General features: G+C 51.5%; 1 protein-coding gene across 1 annotated transcript; it reads right to left on the reverse strand.

Annotated features, from left to right (window-relative positions):
- Positions 1 to 19,536: 19,536 nt before the first annotated feature.
- LOC127022596 (galanin receptor 2b-like) lies at positions 19,537 to 22,965 on the reverse strand. The gene is made up of 2 exons (XM_050906229.1): positions 22,577 to 22,965; positions 19,537 to 20,275 (listed from the first exon to the last, which is right to left on the reverse strand). Exons 1-2 carry the CDS (start codon positions 22,948 to 22,950, stop codon positions 19,537 to 19,539), a joined length of 1,113 nt encoding a protein of 370 aa, XP_050762186.1. The 5' UTR covers positions 22,951 to 22,965.
- Positions 22,966 to 26,488: the final 3,523 nt, after the last annotated feature.

Genomic DNA, 26,488 nt, shown 5'->3' on the forward strand with positions numbered 1-26,488 from the left:
ATATCTTGGAAAATCCAGTTCTCCCAGCAAAGTCCCTCCCAAGCCAGCTGGGATGAGATGCTGGAGAGCTGCAATCCCACGCCAGTCCTTGCCCAGGATAAGCAATTGCCACAAGGCCAGGAACGACACTGCTGCTTCTGAGTGGTTTTATAGGGTTTGTGTCGCTGGGACTAGGGGATGACCGGTTGCTGAGCAGTCTCATTTCACTCTTGCTCGCAGGAGCCCGGTGTGTTGGTTCGCTTGCTCTCTGCCATTAGTTGGTGCTGCGGTTAATTCACAAACCCATTCCCTTTGGGGCTGGACCTGGTTGTGCTCTGCACCTGCCAGACGCTCGCTCTTTGGGCAAACAGGCTGACTTTTGCTGGAGCAGAGCCCAGCAGCCAGGGCTGCTCCCCACTCGCTCCAGAGCCAGCCAGGGATGGGAGCGTGCTCTGCTCTCTCTGACGGCACCTCCTCGGGGGATGGCTGCGCTCAGGATCTCCTCCACCAGCAGAGCTGGATCCCCTTGCTTCCCTCAGCTCCATGCCCATCCCCTTGCTCCCCATATATATATATATATATGTAGGGAAGGCCTAGTGGTGGAAAAAACAGGAAAGGCAGCTGCAAACTCTGTAATGACCTGAGTGGTGCTGAGGTGGTGCTGCCATGGGGGCACTGCTGGAAGGAGTGGCATGTGCTGCTCTTGGCATGTGCTGGTGGAGGGTCTCAAAGGACATGCCTGTCCTCTTTGGTCCCAGAAGAGGACACTCAGAAAGCACAGTGTTTCTGTTCTGCAGCACGGCCAGTAAAATACAAGGTAAAGCTGGGCAGTCTTGAACTAAACCCCTGGTTTCCATTTCCTTCCTTGCTGGGGAGCTCTGCCTGCGCTGCACTGCTGAGGGGTCTCCTGGGGAGAGGAGGGGGGATGCACAGCCCTTGCTGGGAGGCTCCCTGTGCTCAGTGGCGTAGCATGGGAGGAGGTAACGGACCCATGATGCTGCCTGTCCCTGTCTGGGGTAGAGCCCCAGGCTGGGGCCGGTCAAGGAGAGCTCTGCATTGCTACAGGTAAGCCTTAAACCTTTTGAGTGATGACTGTAGATATTGTGGCCCCCTTCTTGGGAAAAGTGATGTGTTGATGTAACCTCTGAATGCAGAGCAGCCCCCGGCAAGTTTTTACAAGCTCATCTGTGAGCAGTAGGGCTCAAGAGCTTGCAGAAGAAGTGTGGAGTAGATTTGGCCTGTAACTTTGTCTTAGCTGTCCTAGGGCTGCATTTTTTTAGGTCTTGTTTTGTTCTTCCCCTCCCCAAAAGAGTCCAAAGTGTGGTTTGCTATTGCCTGGGAGACTCCTGCAGTCACTGAGTAGGGGGAATCTGGGAGGAGTTATACTGTGAGTACCTGCAGTCCTGAAAGTCCTGTACCCTTCTTGGAGTAAGCCTTTCTGCCTTAACTCTGCTTCACGTGGGAGATGTTTGCAAAGCCCTGTGTGGCTGAGTGACAGACACTGTCTTCTGGAGGAAGGTAGCTGTGATCCCAAAGGAGCCCTGGGGCAGCAGAGCATCCAGACCTAATGGGGATGCTCTCTCTCAGAGGACTTGACTAGTAACAGGCTCCATGGAGCAAGTGGGGTGAGCTGCATCAGAGTGGCTTGTGGGCAAGCTGGTGCTTATTGGCATTGATGCATGGTGAAGGCAGAGGTTCCCATCCCAAGGAGTATTTGTGTCACTGGAAGGGAACAGCTCTGTCCCATGCCACTAACTTGTCCTAAGCAAGTCAAGGGGATGCTGCTGCTTAAGCCTGGTCAAGTGGCTGGTCCACTGGGTCTGTCTGCCTGAAGACAATAAACAGGCCTGATCCAGCACTTACAGGAGCTAAGGGGACTCTTCCTATCAAGGCGGAAGATATGAAAAAGTACATTTAACCCTCTGGTCAATGTAGCAGCTGAGCTCTTCTGAGGAGAGTCTCAAGTCCCTGAGCTGAGATGGTTCTGTGGGGCTGGAGGCTGCACAAGGGTAGGTGCTGCTTTCGGCTCATCACTCTTCCCCGGGGAGAAAGGAAGAGCTTTCTCTCCTTGGCCTCTCTAAGAAGCATCAAGAAGTCTGACTTTCATATGCATGTATCTGTCAGCATCAGCCCTCAAATCAGGCTCTGAAGTTGTCAGAGTGACCAAGGGCCTTTGGGGCTATACAAGTCATACGTCAGGGAGCAGAGCAGCACTTCTGAACAGCTAAAATAGCGTTTTGAGCATGTGATCTTAAGTCCCAGCTCTTCCATGGCAATCTCTTTTGCATCTCTGGGCCTTGTCCCCACCGCAAAGGCATAGCTTGTCCTAGGAGCATTGTGCTGAGAGCTGGTTTTGATGGTGCAGTTCTTCAGCATATGGCAGAAGGGTGAAGGAAACCATTGAAGTGTAGTTTTCCCTGGTGGGAGCAAACCTGTGCTCCTGGCTGGATCTCCTGCTCTGCAGAGATGTTTGCTGCTCCTTGGGTTTGAGAACCAAGGAGAGCCTTCAGGAGCGTGCTGCCAGCTGTCAGGTAGTCTGAGCATCACCAAGCCGTGGTGTTCAAGTGGGATCGCTCCTTCTGTGCACCGGGTCCTGTGCACAACAGCAGCAGCTCATGGTGGAGTCAAGGCTCTGGGGAGAAACTCATGTTGTTTTAACTGTGTGCATTTAGCTCTTCCGCTGCTTTAAAATAATCTCTCTCCAGGAAAGCTTTTTCATTAAAATCATCAAGGAAAAGACGCAAGTGGCTTCATTTAAAATAGCACCAAACATTTGGGAGAAATTTAAGCTAAGATCTACTTACTCTAGATTTAGCTATTGGCTGGGGCAACAGCCAGCTAGGAGTCATTAGTACGAGCAGGAAGGACGTGGGTAGGTGTTGTGGGCAGGAAGCCGTACAGGACACAGTACCAGGATTTTGCTGTCTAGCACAAAGTCAGGATGAACACTTCATTAGAAGCAAGCTGTGTAATGTTCTAATATTAGCAAATCTGCAAACAGCTTGGTCTGTCTGCAGCCTTTGTGCAGCTGTGCTCCGCACAGCATCCACGTGTCTGACTGCGCTGGGGGCAGACTGTGTGCTAGGCTGGGAGTGCAGGGGTCTGGGCTGCCGCTAGCAGAGCTCCCTGCAGCGTGGGGCTGTGCTAAGGGGTGCAGTCCCTTTGCTCAGACATCCAGCGGGTGGTTTTCAGAGGCAGTGGGACTGACAGGTACTGGGGAGACGTGATGTGGGAGAGCCTTCAGCCTGCTCCACGTGGGCCTTGCGCAGGCGTTTGTGCTCACATATTCCTGCATTGCGTATTCCCCCTAGGTTCTGCTGCTCTAATTTGTGAGGCCTCTCCATTGTTGACAAGTGTCTTCTGTTTCTGGTTTTTGGGCAGGAGTAGCTGATGAGATGGCTTGAACACAGGATGAAGTAATTCCGTTAATGGAGAATACTCCCTAATGGAAAATATTTCTCATGTGTCAAAGCTGTTGGCATGAATTGATTACAATGCATCAGTCTATTAGATGGCACTAAACGATTTGTGTTTAAATATCCCTTGAAATACGTGCCTTTCTCTGGGAGGGCCTGATCCAGAATCCAGCCCAGCAAATTGGAGCCTATCCAATGGACTCCATTTGGATCCTTTTATTGATGCAGTAGTGCAAGTTGGTGTGCACTTTCAGGCAGTTGCAGCCCACAGAACAAATGGATGCCAGGACTGTAGAGCTGAGAAGATTGTTTCGGCTCAGTCTTGCAGGGAGAGTTGTGTCTGGAGGCCCCAGCACGAGGAATTAGAGCTTAACCATTGCTGGCTTTCCAAGAAGGGGCAGGTCCCATGTTAAACTGTGGCTACTGAGATGAAGAGGAGCGTGGGTGGGTTGAGCTGGCATTACACTTTGAGGAGACTGGTGTCTTCTGTGCTCATTCCCAGGTGGTGGCAGAAGAAATGGAAGATGTGGGACCAGCTCTTACATGCTTGTCTTGATGGTATTGAAGATAAAGTTAAAATCAGTGACTGGAGGGCAAAAGACCTGTGACTCCAGCTCTAGTAGGAGCTCACAGTTTCCTCCCCTACAGCCGCTCCAAGAGCTGTAAATCCTCACCTCGCTCTCCCAGTGCCAGGACTTGGCTTGCTCTGGTGCCTTTAGACTAATGTGGGGAGCTGCCTGCTGCAGTACCTCTGGCAGTAACATCCTGCTGTGAGGCGCCCATGGGTGTTTATGGGCCTCTTGAAGGGCGGGAAGAAGGGCACGTGAGGAGGGGTGCCAGGTCCCTGGGATGCCGATGGGGAGTAGGTGGGCTACGTGGGAAGGGAGGGTGAGGAGAGAGGGACGCTGCAAGCTAAAACTGATGCAGGGCACACCTCTGCTAGCACCGAGGCAGGGCATTTTCCCTTTCACCGTGTGCCTGGTTCTCCCCCAAGCTGGCTTACGGAACAGAATAATTGCAATTGTGAAGTGCCCCCACTTCTCACAGCAGCAAGGACTGGCTGGCAGAGTCCTATCCTCCCCACTGGTGTGTGGCAGTGCCCAAGGCCAGCCACCTCCTCAGCTGCAGAGCAAGTGGTGCTTGTGGCTGCTGCCTCTAGGGACCCCGTGCATAATGCAAGCAATCCCCAGGCACTGAATCTGGTAGATCTCTCTCTCCCCACCCCTCTCTGAAGGGCCAGCCCTTGGCAAGTGAAGTCATCCCCCCTTATTTTTTTTTGAGGACTGGTTGAAGATGGTGTGTGGTGATGGCACTGGGGAGGGGACAAACTGTCCCCAGAATAGGCTGGGTGATGAGAATCTGCGTACAAGTAACGTAAAAATGCTCTGGCCGAGCTCATTTCCTGCGAAACCCAGGTAGCTCCTGGGTGTGCTTGGCTACACAGTTGTTACAGACAGACCTAATGAATCCTGGCTCTTGCTAAAGCCTTGCACTTTGTTTGTGACTTGAAGAATTATCTTCTCTACTGAGAGGAGAAAATTAGCTCTTCTCTTCTTTCCCCCCGCCCCCAGCCTTTGGTGCCCATTTTGTGCTGTCCCCTAGACTACTTAGACTCTGATGCTCTCTTGCCATACAGTAATTCCATCTTTATACCCACTGCAGCCCCTCCATCTACCCATCCCAGAGGAAAGCTGGTAGCATACTATCTCTTGAGTGGATTATGTCTGCCCACAGGTCCCCTCCAAGCCTGATGTTATATTCCCTGGCCTCGGTTCAAGACTTGGCAGTCTGGGAACAATCTGACTATTTTCACTGATGCTTTCTGGCTACATGGGAAAAAAAAAGGTGTGACTAACACAGGATTATGTATATGGCAGTCATGTGGGCCTTGAAGCTAAACCCAACTCATCCACTGAGTGCAGTTTTGTAAAGAAATTATGTGTCCACCCAGAAACGTCAAGCAGAATAACAACCTTGGTATCCGCAGCACAGCTTCTTTTTCCATTGACTGGAGCATTATTCATCCAAATGAAAATATTGCTCTCTGAAAGTTGAATGCTCTTGGTCAGCGGAGAAGGACAGCCTTGCTGTAAGAGCAGATGGAGCCATTTATTTCTGCCTGGGTTGATACTCATTGCTCTGAAGGCTCTGGAAGCATTGTGACTCCTGTTCTGAAGCACAGACTATGTTATTTTAATGCCAGGTCATGCTACAGGCTCCCTCATCACAGCATTGACATAAGTGATATATTGGGAGGATGGAGAAACAGGCATGGGAGAATGCAGCCCAGCCCATGTGGAAGACAGGCTCCATGCTCACGGGAGATGTCTGCCTGCTCATGTCTTTACTGACCCCAGCCGAAATCTCCAGGACTCGCATCTCCTTCTTGACTGTGTTACTGTTGCACTTATTAAGGGTGCTGCCAGGTCCCTGCATGAGCCACCCAGCTAAGTGATGGTGTGTGTCTATGCCAATACTTGAATTAGTACAGGTCTCTGTCGACGTTAGGAGAGAGAGGTATAATTAAGGTAATTACAAGCCATTCAGTATCAGTCAGGGAGAGCAAACTGTCTTTCACATGAAAAAATCACAGCGTGTTAGTCTGCCTAAACCATCACAACACAGAACAAAACCAGAGATCTCCAGCCAGCCCAAGGAGAAACCCCTCGTGACAGCGCTGCGTGGGCTCTGTCCGCAGGACAACCAGAACTTGACCCCCAGGATCAGATGAGCTCCCAGCGCTCCCCTCAGGGCCGGGTGACTCCTGGCTCTGCCATGGCTCATTGCTGGGCTGGGGTTGAAACGGGTGCTGTGGTCATCTGTCTGGGTGCCTGGGCAAATCTTGAGGCATTACTGTTAACATTGGATGACAATGAATTCATCCTGTCCAGCAAAATAGATCCAGATGACAAAGAAGCTCGAGAAAACTGCTCACTGCCCTGCACGTCAGGAAGAAATGATATCTGTCAAGTTATTTACAACTGTAAGACATCTGTAAATAACTTGACAAATGCAATCTCCTTCCCAGCGCTCCTGGGTGCCACAGCTGCCTTCCAGAAAGCTGCATACTGCCGAGCCTGCTGGGAGCCGGGGGTGCAGTCTGCTGGGGGGGGTGTCGTGGTCTGTTCGGATTTCTCAAATTTACAGGACAACGTACTCTGTGATTTAAACTTTATTTCATGAGCTCATTAAGAAATACGGCAAACAAACACAACAAACAGGGGCTCAATCCCCTTTTGCCCAGACTAGTCTATTACATGAATTCACTTATTCATGATTCAAGACATAAGGTTTCATAACTTATAACCCGCAACTCTTAATATCGTGCACCTATGAGCAAAACAAAAAGAATTAGTTCCCTAGCCTATGGTGAGTGTGCTCATCCTTCCTCCTCGGTCACGATGTGAGCGTGCCCTGTATCACACAGGGAAGCATGAAAGCCTCAGCACTCCGGCTGCTGTTGGATCCGCTGCAAAAGCTTGTAGGGTAAGCTGATGTTTTATACCCTCCAACTTGGAGGTTTGGTCTATACCATTTCTGTAAGTTAGTGGATTCTGAGGAAACTGCCCGACAAAAGGTAATGGCTGCAGGAGACAGCCAGCTGCAGGTGATAATGGCTGCATCGTGGCCCTTTAGCTCTTTCTGGGCACCGGTCCTGCCTGTGTGGTGCTCTTGCTTTGACCTAATGGTGCTGCTGCCAGCACACGAGGCCTTAATGTGAGCTGGCTTTTAGCCAAAATCTGAGCAGGAGTTGAGTGAACAGTCACAGGGGGGTGACTGCCAGGCACGGCCAGCGACTGCCTCTGCCACGGAGGACACTGTCGTGGTTTAACCCCAGTCAGCAACTCAGCACCACGCAGCCGTTTCCCCCTCCCCCTCCCAGTGGGGTGAGGAGGAGGAAAGCAAAGGAAAAAAAAAGTAAAACTCATGGGTTGAGATAAGAACAGTTTAATAACTAAAGTAAAATATAATACTAACAATAGTAATAATGAAATATAATAATAATAGTAATGAAAAAGAATGCAACAAAAAGAAGGAGGGGGGAAGGAAAAAAAACAGTGATGCACAATGCAATTGCTCACCACCCGCTGACCGATGCCCAGTTAGTTCCCGAACCGCGATCCGCACCGCCCGGCCAGCTCCCCCCTGTTTATATACTGGGCATGATGTTCCATGGTATGGAATATCCCTTTGGCTAGTTCAGGTCAGCTGCCCCGGCTCTGCTCCCTCCCAGCTTCTTGCACACCTGCTTGCTGGCAGAGCATGGGAAACTGAAAAGTCCTTGGCTTAAGATAAGCGCTACTTAGCAACAACTAAAACCTCAGAGTGTTATCAACAGCATTCTCACACTAAATCCAAAACACAGCACTGTACCAGCTGCTAAAAAGAAAGTTAACTCTGTCCCAGCCGAAACCAGGACAGACACCTACCTAACGGTTAGGGCTTACCTGACATGCTGCTGATATGGACGACTGTGGGATGACGCCTGGGGCCAGGCATTCACCTCCTGCTGCTCTTGCCATGTCTCAGATAGCAGGGCTTCTGGGGGCTCCTGCAGATGACAACACTTGTCCTGAGCCCCTAGGTGGGTGCTGACCCTCACTGCAGTGTGGGGAAGTAGCTGGGAATCGGGGCTGTTGTGCTTGACACTGGATGACCCAGGCTTGCCTTGCAGTGAAGGGCTCATGGCTCTCAGGGCAGGACATGTAGATGCTTCCAAATCCACTCCCAGCTCTTTCCCTTGCTAGTGGCTTCCTCAAAGCAATGCATACCATCCTCTTTGGCTGGAGAGCAAGCCTCATCTCCCTTGGAGAGCTGTAAAACTCCCTGCGGGGGACAGGAATCTCCCAGAAATGAATGATGTGCTAAACAGTGCCAGATTCTCTCTTTTGTGGGCTCCCTGCCTGTTCCTGTTACTAGCACTCCTTCCCTAATTGCTGAGTGATGCTGTGGCCTTCCCTTCTAGCTCAGGAGGGAAGAACCACTATCTGCTTCTTAAATTGTTCCTACATCTCCATGTCAAGCAAACATACCCTGGGACTGAAAGGGGATTTCACTTGACCACTCTTTTGCTACTGCAGCTATGCTGGAGGGACCTTTGCTGATGCTGCCTCGTGTCACGTGCAGGCACCTCTGGTGCTTGCAGTAGTTGCTCTGTTTTGGGGAGCCCCGCCGTTAGTTGTGGTTTGCCTCGCTGGAGTTTTGTGGATTCAGGCACATCGAGTTATGCACAACTGTATTCTATGTGTCCTTGTTGCCTGAACTGAAAGCATGCATGTGGATCCTCACCGCCAGAGCCCTGCCCTGATGTGCTGCTCCGCAGAGGGACTTGACTTAGTTGTCTGCTGCCATGGGATTGAAAGGCTGTGGCTGAGGTTTGTCTGTTGAACCCTAACGTGTTACCTGAAGGTTTCTCTTGGCAATATTGTGCTGTTTGTGGGGTTACTTTCTTTACTTTCAGTTGAATGTGTTTAGATAAAATGCAGTTGCTTTTCCCCCACAATTACATTTCCTTCCAGTCTCTCTCTGTCTCCCCCTGCCCCCTTCCCTCCTCACCTTAAAAGACCTTGCCAGACTCTAACTCCTGGCTCTTTCTAAAGAATAGAAAGACATCTGCCATGGAGAGGGAGAGTGAGTCATGTTCTCCCCAGCACAGAGCAGGAGGGAGCCCTGTGTCTGAAAGGTCACTGGTGGAAACTGCTTTGTGCCTCGTTTGTTGTGCCCAGGTGGAAGTGGGTGGTGTACTTGGGCACGCAGATTTGAGACGTGACCCTGTGTATCAGATGTAGAAAATTATTTTGACTGACCGCATGAGCCGAGGACAGCACCCATATGTGAACAGGCAGATGCTGTGGCATTGTAGGAAAAGTGTGCGAGATGCTTGTTTGATGGGTGTCATTAAAACCTCATGTCAGGGTGGAGAGAGGTAGAACAAGCAAAAGTCTAAAAAAAATCTGATATGTGAGGGAAGATTGATTGAACTGGGGTTCTTCTGCTTCTGTCCTCCTTAGTCTCTTGAGGCTGAAGTCTTCATATATGGCAGGCATTGCTGCAATGCAGAGGCAATATCTTTTCTCCACCTCCAGTCAGTGAGACGAAGTCCATGGGCTTTGATTTACTGAGGGATAGATTAGGCACTAAAAAAAAAGTGTGATGGGAAAGCTGAAGGAGCTCTTTGTGGGAAGGTTTGAAGAACAACCGTCAGTGGCCCAGGCATGTGGGGCCTCTCCGCAGTTTGGTTCCTTATGGTTCTGGCTGCAGCTCATGTACACTAAGCCAGCTACCCCCGATAATCAATACAAATGAGAAAGCCAGTCAAGCCCTGTTATAACCAGCTTGTTTGTGTTTTCTCCTGGGGCACCATGCGCAGGGGCTTCCCTTCGTGCCGGCCCTTTGCTGGCACTTCCCCATGGCTTTGGGCAGGCATCCAGTTTGATTTCTATCAGGATTCCCAAAATAGACATGCTTCTTGGAGCTCTGTTCACTTCAGATGTTCTACCCAATCTTGCTCTCTGTCATCTTTAGAAAGAAAAACAAAAATAAGTGAAAACCAGTCAGAGCAAACAGCCAAACATAAAATGACGCATGGACTGTACAAAGTGTTCTTCACCATTAAGAACAGCCTTTTAAATCTCAGAGCTTGTTACTCTCCTGATTTATTCTCTTCCTAACCAATTTCTGTCCCTTTTTGTCTCTAATGGGTATTAACATGTTTTTCCATTTTCTTCACTGGAATATGCTGATGATTGAGTTACTGCAGTTCAAGAAACAATGTGAATTGAGCTGAGTGTACAAGACAGGCAGTAGGAGACCAACAGCACCCACCATTGACTTTTGTACAGATCCTACGTTAACATGGTCACCTTTCTGCATGTCCTTTTCTGGTGGGAACTGAACTGGGATTGTGAATAAACTCAGTTCTTTGGGAGATGAATCCTCTCATAGACTACTTGCGCGATGGAAAAATAATTCTCCCTCTGCTAATGTGAGAATGATAGAGGAGAACCAAATACAGGGATAAAGCATTGTCCAAAACCCACCGAAAGGCAGTGATCTCTCCTGGTGGTGAGGCGCTTGGGCCAGACCTGGAAGCACCACCCTGGGAGCAGAGAGTCAAGTCTGAGACCTGCTGATTTGGTTTGATCCTTCAAACCAAAGAGAGAGATGTGCAGGCCAAGAGAGAGCTGATGAAGGCTTTGCAGGCAGTGGAAGCTGTCCTTGGCTGGGGAGCCCTGGCTGGAAGTGGCGGAGGCTGTGCTGGGCAAGTTTTGCAGAACTAAGAGGCTGTTTCTCTGTAATTTAAGATTGCTGGTCTTCTGACCCCACTAGCTCTGGCACAGAGGCACTTTGAGGAGGGATTTTATTCTAGGAGAAAAACCTCTCTACTGACAAAAGTAAAGTCCCTCAGACCTCCCCTAGCCCCTGTGTGTCTTCCATTCCTTAAAAAAACCCACTGAATGACCAGAAAACAAGTAGGAAATAACCTCATAGTTGGTAAAACCAAGAGGAATCTGCACAGGAATGAGCACAAGTATGCACAGATACACCCAGCCACAGACAGACTAGCACAGATAGGAGGGGGCACCTTTGCTGGCACCCTCAAATCCTGATTTATAATCTTGATTTTAGGGCTCGATGCTTGGAACACCCCTTTCGCAGCTCTGCCTGTCCTACTCGCTGGCTACTCCGACCTGAGGTTTGCTAGTCATCCCCCGCCGTGCTCAGGACAGGTCTCTGCAGTTGCTGGCACCCAGACTTCTGGGACCCGCAGCCCCATGTGGGGTTTGCCCTGTAGCTGGCACCCAGACAGAGCCCCACGTGGAGCTGGCTGGTGGTCCATGTGCCTGAGCTCAGAATGGGGACCTCACTTGTACAGGTGACTGTGCTCTGGAGAGAGGTACTTTGGGCCACAGGGGTTGGCAGGGTTTAAATTTTTGCATGGGATGCCCTGAGGAAGGAAACATCCCCTTCCTCTTTCTGGGTCAGTGTCTGATTTGGTTCTAATTGCTGAGCCAACTGGTAAGTGCCTGCTTACTGGTCATTATGGAGCTCGCCTTACTGCAATTGCTCCATACATGGGGATTGAATTTGGAGGTGCTGTGTAAAATAGGTGATTGCACAGCTATGGCACCAATCCTGATGACAGCGAGTTCACCTGCTGCCCCTCTGCGTCTCTGCTGGGCCCCGGCCCCCATTTGAGCATCCCTTCCCTAGCACGGAGGAGCTGAAGCAGCCGTTTTCTCCAGGGAGGGCAGGTACAGCAAGAATAGAGGAATGGCAGCCACTCCGTAGGTACGAAGCCACCTGTCAGCCCAGCACTGAGCCTTTGTAACGGGAGCCATAGGTGATACCCACAGAATACCTGTGGATTTTCACCTCTGATGAAAATCTTTGCATTTAGGCATAATTGCTTGTGTGGTTCCCGTTAGCAAGACAGCAGAACCATGCCAGTCATGCAGCCAAGGGACCTGGGGCAGCTCTTTTTTGTCATCTCCAGAGCTTCCTGAGCGAGCTATGTGTGACCAAGGGATATGGGAAACCAGGTCTGCTGTCCCCCCAAGCCAAACACCAAGGGCTGGCCTGTGCTGTCTTGCAGACATGTGTGGAGGTAGGGCTTAACTGCTTCTCTTCAGTGAGAGATTTCAAGTGCTCCGGCTGGGCCCAGTTTTCAGTAAACACAATTGCTTTAATTACAGCAGCTGATGCAGAAGGACATCCAAGCCAGAGCATGTGCTTCTGCTGCTCACTGTAGCTTCCTGCCCTCCATCTGCCATCCTGGCGCAGCACTGTTACCAGGGTTGGGGTGCAGGGCTGTTTTCAGCCCCTCTACGCCATGCACATGGCAGGGCATGTCAGTACCTGCCAGCAGTTCTGGAGGGGAGCCCAGCCTAGGTATGGTGGGCTCCTGAAATCCCTGCCTGTGCCCCATTCCGACTGCTGCATCTGCCAGCAGAGATTTTTATGCAAGGGGCAATGTGGCTAGTTGCACGGGATAATGCACTTCTGTGACTGGGTTTTCTCCAAAGAGCGAGCGTGACTGTAGCTGAGCTGGGATCTATACGGGGAGCGAACATTTTCTGCTAGCTTTTGAGTTTGGGAGGAAGGAAATGATCTACCTTCTGCAAAACAAACAAATTAAATCCAGTTTTCTTCTGGTGGAAACAAATCCACAGTTACTTTAGATTGAATTCTTCCATCCAAATCACATTTGAAATGTCTCTCCTGGTCTGAGCACACCAGGAGCTCTTATTGTACTGCAAGCTGAATCTTCAGTCAGTTTGGGGAGCATCTTGAGAGCATTTCTGTGTTTAAAAAGAATTAGGTACTATTTCATGAAGCGTCTTCTCCGTCTTGCTGTGATCTCTTTCCGAAACACTCTCTTTTGATCTTTGCAAACAAATGTGGGTTTCTATTTTGAGAGGAAAAGCTTTTCCTCTATTTGAGCAGATGCAGACACAGGTTAACCGTCTGTGTGCATTGTAAGTAGGGGGCTGCTTTCTTCCCAGCCAGGGTTGATACCCCAGACCCCAACTCCATCCGTCCCACTTTGTCTCCTCCCATCAACTCCCAGGTAACTTCCAGCACTAGCTTCACAGCAAAGTGTCAGAAATTGCCATTAGCAATTGAACTCAGTGTGCGCTCCTCAGGGTCGATGCAGATAACAGGCTTAGGTGAATGAGATCTAGGGACACAATGTTCTCCTCTGGGGGATGGGGTGATGGAGTGAATCCCACAGGAGAACAAGTCCAGATGAACTCCTTGGAAAATCTGCAGTCACCTTCCTCCAGAGAGCAAGAAGTCTAAAATGCAGCTACCGCTCAGCACCTGTCTTTCCTGTTCTGCTGTCTATGCCTGGAGCTCACCAGCAGGGCTAAGGAGCAATGATAGATGCATCCCAGTTTGATAAGTTCTTGTCTGGTGGCTCCTGCACAGAAAAGTTATTTTTTTTTGCCCAGGAGAAGAGTTCAGGTGAGAAAGCTCCAGCAGTAAGTAGAGCTTTGCTAAAGGCCATGGCTATCAACCTGATTCAAGCAGAGAAAAAGCAAACCTGGTTCCTTAATGATGAAGGTGAGGCAGAGAAGGTGTTTCCTGATGAGGTGGAGCAGCTAGAGGCTCTGTGGTTAGCTGCAGAAGTGTGGTTAGCTGCAGAACTTCACTAACCCTAATGAAGGATGGGATGCAGAGGGACTGCACTGGAGTTGTCTCCTGGAAAACTCATAGATGTTCACGACCTCAGAGCCTGAATTAGAAACAGCAGTCCTTGGTGATCAGCCAGAGATGTTGCCTGCTGTGCGTGAGCTACACTGGTCTCAAAGCAGGCACCACAAGGTGACACCACATAAAATGCCTATGAGGAGCCTCAAAGAGCCCCCATCTCCTGCCAAGGCCCTTTACAGTCGATCAGACTGGAAGGAGGCAGCTGCTCAAAAGGGAAGGGGAAGATCCTGTTTTGTTAGCAAGGGCTCAGTGGGACTAAAGAACCAGCGTCATGCAGCATCTGGTTCCCCTTCTCCTGAGCCCAAGGTTTCCTCTGACTGGTTTGCTCTTGAGCTGAGTCTGGTGTTGTTGATGCACCAGGCATGGTATGACTGGCGGAGGTGGGAGTTGTAAACCTTGGAGTGGCTACTGCTTTTCTGTTGTTTTATGAGTATTGGCTAAGTATTTCTGGGCTGGGGGGAGCTCTCTGTCACTAATTAGAGCTGCCTGGCAGAGGCGCCAGGGGATTCCTTCCCTGGCAGGAACGAAACCAGTAGTTTGTTTATGGCACTCACCGTTGGGTGAATTTACTACAGCAGCCAAAAGCAAATCCTGAGAGTCCTGTATCTGTTTCAAACAAGCTGGAAATTGCTCTCCAGCTTGTTAAGTCCAACTCTTTTGTGAATGAAGGAGAGTAAATCGCTGTTCATCCCCTTTACCTTACCAGAGGGGCCTCAAAAGGCTGCCCTGATGGTGGAGGAGCGGGCAAGGATAGGAGAGTAACATGTTCTTCACAGAGGACAGAAGAAAGTAAGACCTTGTACCAGGGGCAGGGGTTTCAGCATGCATATCTGAGAAGCTTCCTTAAGAATCAGGATGGGGACTTGCCAGAAGCACCTGTGAGAGGGCACTCCGTCGCTGCAAGTGCTCTGCACTGTCCTGCACCCACGCTTGCTGTGCAAGCTGCTGCCCTGGATACCCTGCTCTGCCAGCCAGACTCTTCCTGCCTGGCTCTGGTTGGAGTGTAGGGTCTTTGGGACAGGGGCCACCTCTGCTCTGGGTTCCTACAGCATTGTGCATGTGCGGTGAGGGACCACAGCTGGGATTTCCAAGCTGTCCTGCAATGGAGCTGGTAGCAATGCTGCACAAGTGCAGGGCTTTGCCAGTGGGACTGGCAAGGTGTGTGGAGAATGTAGCAGGCTGGTTTTGAGGCCCAGACATGTTTTGCTCCGTACAGGTCCCAGTCCTAGAGCTGGAAGGAAGGTAAGCATTACCTCAGTGTTTGCTCAGCTCTACAAGATTGGGATCATCTGTTGGAAAGGTAGGGTAGCCCCTGAGTTAGTGAGGAGAGTTGATTGGACTATATTGAGCACAGCAAGGAAGGAGTGGTAAGTTATTCCTGGTTTTGACTGCCTAGGTGCTCACTTCTGGTGTGGAAGTGTCTTGCGCTTGCAGATTTTGGCCTCGTAAAGCTTGGCTGTTGTGAGTTACCATCAGTCACAATGAGAAATATGTTTCTTGGATCAAGTGTTCCTTGTTTGGCTGGGACAGAGTTAATTTTCTTCCTAGTAGCTGGTATAGTGTTATGTTTTGGATTTAGTGTGACAATAATGTTAATAACATGCTGATGTTTTCAGTTGTGGCTAAGTAGTGTTTATACTACGTCAAGGATTTTTCAGCTTCTCGTGCCCAGCCAGCAAGAAGGCTGGAGGGGCACAAGAAGCTGGGAGGGGACACAGCCAGGACAGCTGACCCAAACTGGCCAAAGGGATATTCCATACCATATGACGTCACGCCCAGTATATAAACTGGGGGAGTTGGCTGGGAGGGGCAGATCACTGCTCAGGAACTAACTGGGCATCGGTCGGCGAGTGGTGAGCAATTGCATTGTGCATCACTTGCTTTGTATAGTTTAATTCTTTTGGTATTACTATTGTCATATTATTATTATCATTATTTTTCATTCCTTTCTCTACTATTAAACTATCTTTATCTCAGCCACGAGGTTCTTTTTTCCGATTCTCTCCCCCATCCCACTGGGTGGGGGGGAGTGAGCGAGCAGCTGTGTGGTGCTTAGTTGCCAGCGGGGGTTAAACCGCAACAGCTTCTCAGTCAGCTGGAGTGGCTTTTGGTTGAGAGCCTCTGGGTAAGGATGAAGGGGAAAGCAAATAACGCGGATGTTGTTGTGGGAGTCTACTGTCGACCACCCAGCCAGGACAATGACACCGATGAATTATTCTACAAGGAATTAAGGGATATCTCTGGATCAACTGCCCTTGGCCTTACGGGTGATTTTAACTTCCCAGACATCAACTGGGCATATCATACAGTGGACGCAAACAGGTCCAGGAAATTTCTGAAGCATGTTGAAGATACCTTCTTGGTGCAGGTACTGAGGGAGCCGAGTAGGAAAGGTGCCCTCCTAGATTTGTAGTTTGGAAACAGAGAGGGACTCGTGGGCAAAGTGGTGATTGGTGGCTCTCTTGGTCACAGTGACCACGAAGTAGTTGAGTTTCAAATTGTTGGTGCTTGACAGGAGAAAAACTGCCAGCAAAACTTCAACGCTGGATATGGGGAGAGCAGACTTTGGGCTGCTGAAGGAGCTAGTCAGTAAGGTCCCCTGGGAATCTGCTTTTGAAGGTATTGGGGTCCATGAATGCTGGTCACTTTTTAAGAGCCATCTCTTAAGAGCACAGCAGCAGGCAATTCCAAAGTGTCGGAAGTCATGCAAGCGGGGCAGAAGGCCGGCTTGGCTGATCAGGGATCTTCTAGAACTTAGGCAGAAAAGGAAAGTGTACGGACATTGGAAGCAAGGACAGGCGACACGGGAGGGCTACAGGGATGCCGTTCGCCACTGTACGGAGAAAATTAGTGCGGCCAAAGCTTGATTAGAGTTCAAGCCGGCCAGCACTGTGACGGACATCAAAAAGGGCTTTTTGAAATATGTTAACAGCAAAAGGAGGACCAGAGATAACATTGATGAGGTCGGTCAGCTCACAAATAGAGACGTAGACAAAGCAGAGACATTCAATGCCTTCTTCGCCTCTGTCTGTAACACCGATGATGGGCCCTGGGACCCCCGGAGCCCTGCGTTGGAAGACCATGACTGAGGGGGATGATAAACTCCCAGCCGACCCTGAACTTGTTCGAGACTTGCTGCTCCAGCTGGATGTACATAAATCTATGGGGCCCGATGGGATTCATCCCAGGGTACTGAAAGAGCTGGCCGATGTCATTGCGGGACCTCTGTCCATTATTTTTCAATGGTCTTGGGAGACTGGAGAGATCCCAGTCAACTGGAAGCTGGCAAATATTGTCCCCATTCTCAAGAAGGGTAAGAAGGAAGACCCTGGTAATTACAGGCCTGTCAGTCTCACTTCAGTGCCTGGTAAAACTATGGAGAAGGTTATTCTGGGAGTTACTGAAAAACACTTGAGAGCCAACGCAGTCATTGCTCATAGCCAGCATGGGTTCACGAGGGGAAGTCCCGCTTAACCAACTTAATTTCCATTTATGACAAGGTCAGCCATCTAGTTGACCAAGGGAAGCCAGTAGATGTGGTGGGTTTGGATTTTAGCAAAGCTTTTGATACTGTCTCTCACAGTATCCTTCTGGATAAGCTGTCCAGCACACAGCTAGACAAGTCCATCATATGTTGGGTGAGCAATTGGCTGATGGGTCGGGCTCAAAGAGTTCTAGTAAATGAGGTTACATCAGGCTGGCAGCCAGTCACCAGTGGGGTTCCCCAGGGCTCAATTTTAGGGCCAGTGCTCTTTAATGTTTTTATAAATGATCTGGATGCAGGAATCGAATGTACATTAAGTAAGTTTGCCGATGATACTAAAGTAGAAGGAGCTGTGGAATCCCTTGAGGGTAGAGAGGCCTCACAGAGAGCTCTGGATAGGCCAGAGGGTATGAAATTCAAGAAGGGCAAGTGCCAGATTCTCCACCTGGGACGGAGTAATCCTGGTTGTACGTACAAAGTGGGGGACGAGAGGCTGGAGAGCAGCCCCACGGAAAGAGATCTGGGGGTTTGGGTTGGTGGCAAGTTGAATAGGAGTCAACAGTATGCCCTGGCAGCCAAAAGGGCTAACCGTGTCCTGGGGTGCATCAAGCACAGCATCGCTAGCTGGTTGAGGGAGGTGATTGTTCCACTCTACACTGCACTGGTGCGGCCCCACCTCGAGTACTGTGTGCAGTTTTGGGTGCCTCAATATAAGAAGCACATCGAACTATGAGAGTGTGTCCAGGGGAGGGCGACCAAGACGGTGAAAGGCCTCGAGGGCGAGACTTAAGAGGAACGGCTGAGGTCACTTGGCTTGTTCAGCTGGAGAAGAGAAGGCTGAGGGGTGCTCTCATCCCTGAGGGGTGCCCCCATCGCAGTCTACAACTTCCTCAAGGCGGGCAGTGGAAGGGGAGGTGCTGATCTCCTCTCTCTGGTGACCAGCGATAGGACACGAGGAAATGGAATGAAGCTGTGTCAGGGCAAGTGCAGACTGGACATTAGGAAAAGGCTCTTCACTGAGAGGGTGGTCGGTCCCTGGAACGGGCTCCCCAGGGAAGTGGTCATGGCACCAAGGCTGTCAGAGTTCAAGGAGCATCTGGACAACGCTCTTAGTCACATGGTTTAGGTTTAGGTAGTCCTGCAAGGAGCAGGGAGTTGGACTTGATGATCCTTATGGGTCCCTTCCAACTTGAGATATTCTATGATTCTATGATCTCCAGCAATTTAGCAATGGCAGGAAGGCACCCACTTGCATCTAATCAGCCCTGGTAAGGGAGATGAGAGTTTTCCTTCCTGAAGCTCCAGCAGGTCAAGTGCATGCTTAGATCCTGAGATGAGATTCAGCATTCCCTGAAGAGCATCTGCTCCACTATGGAGAGTGAGCCTCCTCGATCTCCTGCGCAAAGACTGTGCCATGCAGGCAGGCGGAACCATAACTGAAATAACTGCTTAACCCTGCCTCTGCCCACTAGCTCCTTCCCTGCCCATGGGACCTCTGAAGCATGGTGATCAGGTAAAGCTGCTTTTATGCACTGACAGTAGGTTCCTAATGTGGAGGGTGGAGGTCATTTATCTTGGGAGAAAAATATCAGCTGTGCACTGACCTGCACAGGGACCTGGGCCTGTGTCAGTAAACATGGCTGTGGAGAAAGGAGTGGGGACACCAGGCGGGGTTTGGCTCTGCAGACTTTGCTCAGTGCTGCTTTTCATGGTGCACTGTGATTTACACCAGTTGGGAAAAAGGCCCCGTTGAGGTATGGGGTAGCCCATCCCCACCACTGCAGGCCCCACTATTGCCTGGATGAGGGAAGTGCATTTATTTGCTCTGGGTTAGAAAGACATTTCTCTAGTATGTACAGCAGCAACATCCCACACACGCAGAGAGCCCACAGCCCACCCGACATCCCAGGGGAGGACCCAGTCACTGGGAGAGCAGCACAGCCAGCAACAAAGCCATCACTGCAACCATCCACGGGCTGTGCCAGGCGCGTTCCACACCACCTTTGCTTGCCTGGCCCTGCCTGCACTGCCCATCTCCCTTGCCATTCCTGCTGTGGGAGCCGGTCTGGCCAGATGGGGCATTGGGAGGCAGAAGGAACTCTTTGACAACGAACCAATGTGTCTAGAGCAGTGGGGCCACGGAGCAGAGGAGTTTGAAGGAAGAGAGCCAACAGAGGAGCTGGAGCTTTAGTCCTTGGAGTCCAGGTGATTTGAGGATCAGGGGCAAGTCTGGGCCCATTCCTTCCTGTGCATGCAGCATGTTGTGGGGAGATGGCTCAGGAGAACAGCTGGTGCATGAAATGGGAAGGAACGACACGGCCAGAAGCGGTGTATAGCAGTTTCCGGCTTGCCTTTCCAGCATCCTCTCTCACCCAGTGGGAAAGGATGGCCTGAAGCTGGTGACACAGCCAAGCTGGCAGATGGTGTGGAGCTTGGCCACTAAGAAATATGAAGGGGCTTGGAGGAAGTGGAGGGAGCTGCCATGGAGGCTGGGTTCAGCTCGCATCTGTTATTCTGCTCATGCATCTGGGACACTTCAGTGGAGCCTGCCTCAAATCCAGGCACAATGTGGGCAGCGTGCACCACATGCACCTTGTTGCGGTGCTTTTTCCTCAAGAGACAGCTGAAAACTTTTTTGAAGCCCTTGCGGAAGTGCTTGGAGACCAGGGCATAGACGATGGGGTTGAGGCAGGAGTTGGCATAGGCCATGCAGTGGGAAAGCAGGCGGAAGGCGTAGGTGGCCTGGTTGAAGGGGAAGTCTCCATAGAGGTATCGGAGGATGACTACATGGTAGGGCAGCCAGCAGAGGCAGAAAAGGATGGTTACAATGATGATCATCTTGGTTACCTTCCGCTTGGCCTTCTTGGACTCTGATATGTCCTCCAGGGGGTCCACTGCTGTCCACAGGTACTTGATGGTCCTGGTGTAGGAGAGGCTGATGACCAGCACTGGGATGACATAGCCGAAGGCAAATGTGCTGGTGTCCATGACCTTGCGTCTCCACTCCTCCCAGCCAGGCATGCAGATGTAGCTGGACTCCCACTCAATCAGGTCATAGTAGCTTAGGTAGGGCCCAGCAAAAACTACGGAGAGGCCCCAGATCACAGCCATGGCAGCCACCGCGTTGTGGGGGGTCCGCAGCTCCCGGGAGCGCAGCGGATAGCGGATGGCCAGGTACCTGGAGGGGAGAGCAAAGCAACCAGCACTGAGATTTCAGCCAAGCTCTGCCTGGCCACATAAACTCCAGGGACAAGAGAGTTTCCTTCATTTTCCTGAAGGTCCCTGAGCAGTGGCCCTACATGTTATCTCACACCCTCTTTGAGATACAGTCCTGGGTAAAGCAGCTTTTCTCTTTCTAGCAAGGATGCTTCTCCTCCCACAGGCTCACCCCTCCGTATATGGTGGGGTGGGTTACGTCCCTGGGCTAGGGCTAGAGAAATGGTGCTGTGAAGACCATGCAGGTATTCACTGCTTGGCAGAACTTATCCAGCAGAAAGAGGTCTGAACTGAGGATTCAAGACCTGGGGAAGCTTCACTGGGTGATGGGCACCGTGCAGGCTCCTGCCCACTGACAGCATATTTCCAGACTTCTCCAGCTTTCAGATCAGCCTGGCAGGGGGGAGATTTGCTCACTGGAGCTGTGGCTGCCTCCACCCTTGGTACCAAAGGGACCAGGTGGGCCCTTGCCTTTTGGTACTGTCTGCTTTCTCAGGCCAGCCCAAAGCAGGCAGTGATGGTCTGTCTGCTTCCTCCAGCAACAGTGGCCAGATACGGTGTGATCGCCAGCTCTGCTCCCCCGCCTCCAGGCAATACCATAGGGCAAAGATGTAGATGTCAGCAAGGAGAGAAGGTGGCTTGGTGCTTGTGGGTGGGGGATGGAGAGGAGCTGTCAGCACAGACAGGAGTGCAACTACTGCAGCCTCAGCCTGCCAGCGTCCACCAAAGGATGCTCATTTGATGCACTGTAAGGCTAGCAGAGCAGGTAGATAAGACATGCAGTTGGTGTGAAGGGTCACATGTGTGACAAAACCCTTGTAGCTTGCTTGTCCTGTCATCTTGAAAGCTGCTGGCAGCTCTGCAAGAATCATTTCAAGTCACGCTGAAATGCAGCCACCTCTTGGGTGGAGCACTGCACTACAGCACACAAGTGCCACCAGAAAGGGAGAGAACACAGGCATTAGCACCTTGCCAAAATGTCGGGTTTTTTGAGATACTGCCCCTGGTTCTGAGCTGGCTGGAGAGGCAGACTGCACTCACGTGATGTAGGGGCAGGGAAGCAAGAGGCTTAGACCATGAGAAATCTCGGGTCTTCCTCATGACAGCAGCCAAACTGTGTAACCACTGGAATCCCAGAGGATTGGGATATTTTTGTCGGGGATTCCATGCGACCCCTCTCGCCCCAACCAGGGGATGCTGGCACCTCCAGGTGGGTGAATTGCTGAAGTGTCAGATCACTGTTTGAGTCCAGGTGCCTGTTTCTGCAGGTGGCACCTGCGAGCAGGACGAAGTGGAAGGGGGCTGGAAGAGTAGCCCTGCCACACTTTTTGCTGGGATTTAACCATCCCAGATATTTCCTGGTACTGAAGTTTCCTTCTGCCTGCAGTGCTGTGAACCTCCTCATTGCAGAGGGCTGTTTGGCCCTATCTTGTCTTGGTACCTTGGAAGCCAGCACAAGGAGCAAGACGGGCCAGGACCTGTTCCCTGTGGCAATCAAGGCTGGAGCTTACCCCAGCGGGGACCTCTTCCTCATCCTGGACCGTAAGTGTGGCTCAGTCAGAAGTGGGGCATCTGACACAGTTGCCTTACAGAGCCCTTGGGAACAATGTAGGTGGCACTGTTTGGGGCCAGAGTATCCTGGGTGGCCTCCCAAGAAGGGACTCAGCTCATGGTGTGGGTGCCTTTCTGTGCAGGGTACAGGAGGGCTGGGAGCGGTGAGGGAACAGGAATTGCTAGATGACAGGTTGTGTGCTGGGCTGGCAGCCCCTGGGGAATGAGAGATGTGTTTACTGGAGGACTGGGATCTCTCTTGGGTATTTACGTGGTTTCTCTTACGGTACCCTCTGTTTACCTTGCTGCCTGCGCATGATGCTTTTCTGAAATGGCGGCTTGGGGATAGCTATTACCCTCTGAGTGGCATCTCTAATACAGAGCTAGGTGACTCTCAGTGGGAGTCTGTGGCACAGTGGCGAGCTGACCTTGGGTCTCAAGTGTTCTAACCACAAGGCAGGCCTTCCCTGCAAAAAGCGCAGACAGGAGCAGCACCACCTTTGCACTCAAGAGATCTGGAAGTGCTGCTTGGGGGTTGTTAGGGCATGGGAGACACAACTGGTCCCCAACCTGCCTTTGGCATGGATTGATACCACTGGGATTTGAACCATCTGCGTAATGGTGGTGGGCCATGATCTTTCCATGCCCTCACTCAGCCCAGCTTCTCAGACTGCCCTCCTTCCCCAGCCCAAGGGTGTCTTTAGACTGTTACCTGTCCACAGAGACGGCAGCCAGAGTAAAGCTGCTAGCATACATGGTGAGGTAGATGAAGAAGTGGACGGCCTTGCAGATGAAGGAGCCGAAGACCCAGCCCTCAAGGGAGTAGATGGTGGCCTGGAAAGGCACGCAGAAGACAATGAAGAAGAAGTCAGCCAGGCTGAGGTTGAGGATGAAGAGGTTGGTAGTGTTGTGGCCCATTTGCCCGTTGCGCAGCAGCACTGCCAGCACCAGGCTATTGCCCACTGTGCCCAGGAGGAAGATGAGGGAGAAGACCACAGGGACAATGACACCGGCAGGGCTGAACTGGTAACTGTCGGAGGAGTTCCAGTACCCAGCCAAGCTTGCGAAGTCCTCGTGCTCTGTCATTCTGTGTCGTGGTGAGACGTTGGAGCCTGGGGCAACACAGGGAAAGATGTGAGAGACTGGAGAAACACTGCTTAGCCTGTTAGCTTGGCTGATGGGCCCGTTGGCTCACTGGAGACACAGAGCCCCATTTTCAGCTCTGTGACCCACAGGCTTTTCAGCAGGTTCCTCTGGACACTACTGGCCTGCAGGACAGGTAGGGTTAGGCTGGGGGTAAGGGATGCCCTGCTCCCCCATTCTGGCCCTGGAATGAATCCACAGCCCTTGTTCAGATGCTGCCTTGGACTGATGATGCTGGAGTTGAGATTTGGGGGAGAGGAGAGGATGGCATCTGTCCCCAGCTTCCTCCTCTGTGGGAGAATGGAGCCAGGATCTCTGCCTCCCAGCTGGTCCAGCTGATGGCAGGAGGGATGTGACGTTCCTTCCCAGCAATGGGGCTCAAGCCCCAAACCAACCAGCTGGACGAGCCAAGATGTTTGCTCCCCCGATACTGACATGCAGAGTTTTATCCCTCCCCTGCTCCCTGCTCTTTTGGTACTTGCTGCTAGAATAAACCTCGCACACTAGGCACAGGGCTGGAAATGCTATTGGCAGTGACAGCTACTACACAGCTCCACGTTGTGCCCACGTGGGGACTTTCTGAGGAGGACAGCTCTGATGGGACCACTCCTGCTTTGGTTTCAGTGACCCCGATACTTACTCCCTTTCTATGTTTCACAGGGCAGCTCTCCCCAGGACTTGGGCTTTTTGTATCATTCCCCTGCCCCCAAAATAAGCATTTGGACTGAAAGCAGAAGGTGAGGTTGTGCATGGAAACACCAGTTTCTCTGTCACAAGCATAGAAATCTGTCTGCATGTTTTTGAGTTCTGGAGCTGAGGGAATATCACATACAGATACAGGCACAGCTTCCCTTGAATAAACACATGGTTTGGGTTCTTCCCGCTCTGCAGTGTTTGTAGGGATGTGCTGTGGTTACCGGAGTGTGGCCCAAGGCTGGCTCACCATGATTATGGAGATCGCAGAGTCTGTGCAAGAAACCAACCTCTAGCTTGTGCGTTCTCTTTCAGGCTGGGGAATTAGCAAGTGCTCCCTGGGGAGCACTGGCAGTGCGAGTGCCTGAAGTGGAAGCACTGCAAGGGGCATGTGAGCGTGGGTCCCTGGCTGCAAGCGTTCGTGGTATCAGTGCAGATTTGGGGATGCCAGCAAGCTGCCTGGAATCACACCGAGCCCTGTTCAACACTACCACAGCTGTAATGAGACCATTCCCGTAGAGTTGCAAGTATCCCCAGAGGCAAGTGCCAAAGGCTCATAAAGTCTAGGAAGCAGGATGCAGTCTTTTGGTTGGCCTGTTGTGCGCTGCCCAACAGTTGGTACAAGTCAGATACCCCACTTGGCATGGCAGCCTCTCCTCTGGGCAGCAGGAAGCTCATGCTGCTACCTGGGAGCTGGACTCTGCTACTCTGGGACCCAAAAGGTCACTGCACCTCATTTGTGAACCTGTGGATTGCTCCAATAGCACCTACCCATCCTGAAGCAGAGGGGATTTCACAGGGACGGCTTCAGTTGTTCTGAATGTGAATTTGCCTTGTGGCAGGTGCAGCACAGAAATTTTATGTCTGGCTTAGACTCTTCTGTTTTACAGTAACCTTGAGCTCCATGAATGCCGCTTGTGTGGCAGAGGGATGAGCTTTTCTCTGGAAAGCTGGGATGGCCAGTACTGAAGTGCATGCTACTTATTTTTTGATAGCTCTGCCTTGGTGCATGAACAAAGCCAATTCAAATGGCAGTGTCAGCTCTCAGTACAGGCAAAAGTACCCCTGCAGCCACCTGAAGACGAGAGTACCCCACGCAGTGTGGATGTGTGGGAAGAGCACAAAAAGACAGGCAATACCTGCGCACCCCCCCTGCAAATCAAGGAAGGCAACCCTGCAAACGTCCCCCTCACTGGTGCGACCCGCAGTGAAATCACTTTGGAGTACTGGCACATCGCATAGCCTGGTTGCAGTCCAAATTTGACATCCCTTGATGTGCACGTGAGCAGTTCATGCTTTACTTTGAAAAACTGTTTCTGGCTCTCATGGAGCCACTACCTTTGTCATTCACCACTCAGCTCCAAGCTTATTTCTTGAGCCTGTAGGAATGCAAATTCAGGGAGCCTGTAGGAATGGGAATTCTTTTCAGGGACAGCCAGTGGCCAGGAGCAGAGTGCCAGGAAGGATGTGCTGGCAGGTTGGTAATTGTACCCTTGCCACAGCTTTGAGGTTCTCCCTGGTCACCTGTGGCTCATGACCCATCTACATGAAGGCAAAGTAGTGCTTCTGTCCCCTTTACAGATGGGAGTTGAGACACAGCAAGCATGAAGAGGTGGCTTTGTAACTGGTTGGATCAGAGAACTCACTGATGCAGCAGAGAAACAAATCTTTATCTCTGCTGGGTTAGCTCTGATCCACCCCTCCGTGCACAGTCCTGCCTGCAGACAGGACAGCGATAGAACAGGCACAGAGTGAAAGCAGTGTCTCTGAAGTGACAGATATGAACTGTGACACTGATGCTGGGGCACTGAGATGCTAAGAGACTCTCACAGAGTCATTCAGAGCATCCCTGGCAGAGTGGGATGTCTCCTGTCCCTATTTAGCATCTTCTCAGGAAGCTGCTGCTCACCCTCGTGGCTCTGTCGTCCCTTGAAAGCATTTTGCAACCATTTCACACCCTACCATTTTGTGAACGGGTGTATGACAATGGTCCTGAGTTTCACTTGGTTCTCAATAGCCTTGACTAGCAGTGAGAGGGACAGCTGCTCTGAGCAGAGGGAAAATGGAGAGCATGGGCAACAAGGTTCCTCTCCCACATCTGCTACTCAGGGTTAGCAGGGGCAAAGGCGATGTGACAGAGGAGGTGATATTCCAAGGGATGAGAACCCAATCAGTGGCAAAGCTGGGACTCAAGAGACCTGATTTTTCTAACGAGGGTTCGGTAAAGGATTGGCAGGGAGAATTGTTCCCAGTACCCATTTGGTAGGGGTAACAAAAGGACCAACACAGAGCCAGGCAGCAGGTCATGCCAGGGATGCCTGTGAGCCAGCATAGCCAGCTCCCGTGTCAAGGGAAGACCAAGAAGGGCAGGAGGAGGCAGGGTAAGGGGACAGACACAGCAGTGTTGGGGGGACAACACAGACCCTGCTGGTCTGGCCAGACAGGAGCAGGGAGAGGAGAGGGGGGACAGGGAGCAGGCAGTTTGAACTCCCTGTTTCAGCGGGCTTGGGAGCCAGCTCTCCGGGGCTCAGCTGCTGCCGTTGCTGTAGTGCCTCCACTTCCCCATTTGCGCAGCAAAGCTGCGATCAGGCGCCTCATTCGCTCTGCAGGGGGACGAGGCACAGCCCACCCCCCCCTTGCTTGGCCAGCTCGGGGCTCAGCCTGGGAGCCACCGCTGACCTCCAGCACCCTGCCAGGCACCCCACTCTGCCTGTGCCCAGCCTGGCCACAGCCCCCTCCCTGGCACCGGGCAGGGTCGGGCAGCCCCGAGCGCTGCCCCGTCCCGCAG

The sequence above is a fragment of the Gymnogyps californianus genome, chromosome 15 (assembly GCF_018139145.2).
Source record: "Gymnogyps californianus isolate 813 chromosome 15, ASM1813914v2, whole genome shotgun sequence".
Taxonomy (NCBI): domain Eukaryota; kingdom Metazoa; phylum Chordata; class Aves; order Accipitriformes; family Cathartidae; genus Gymnogyps; species Gymnogyps californianus.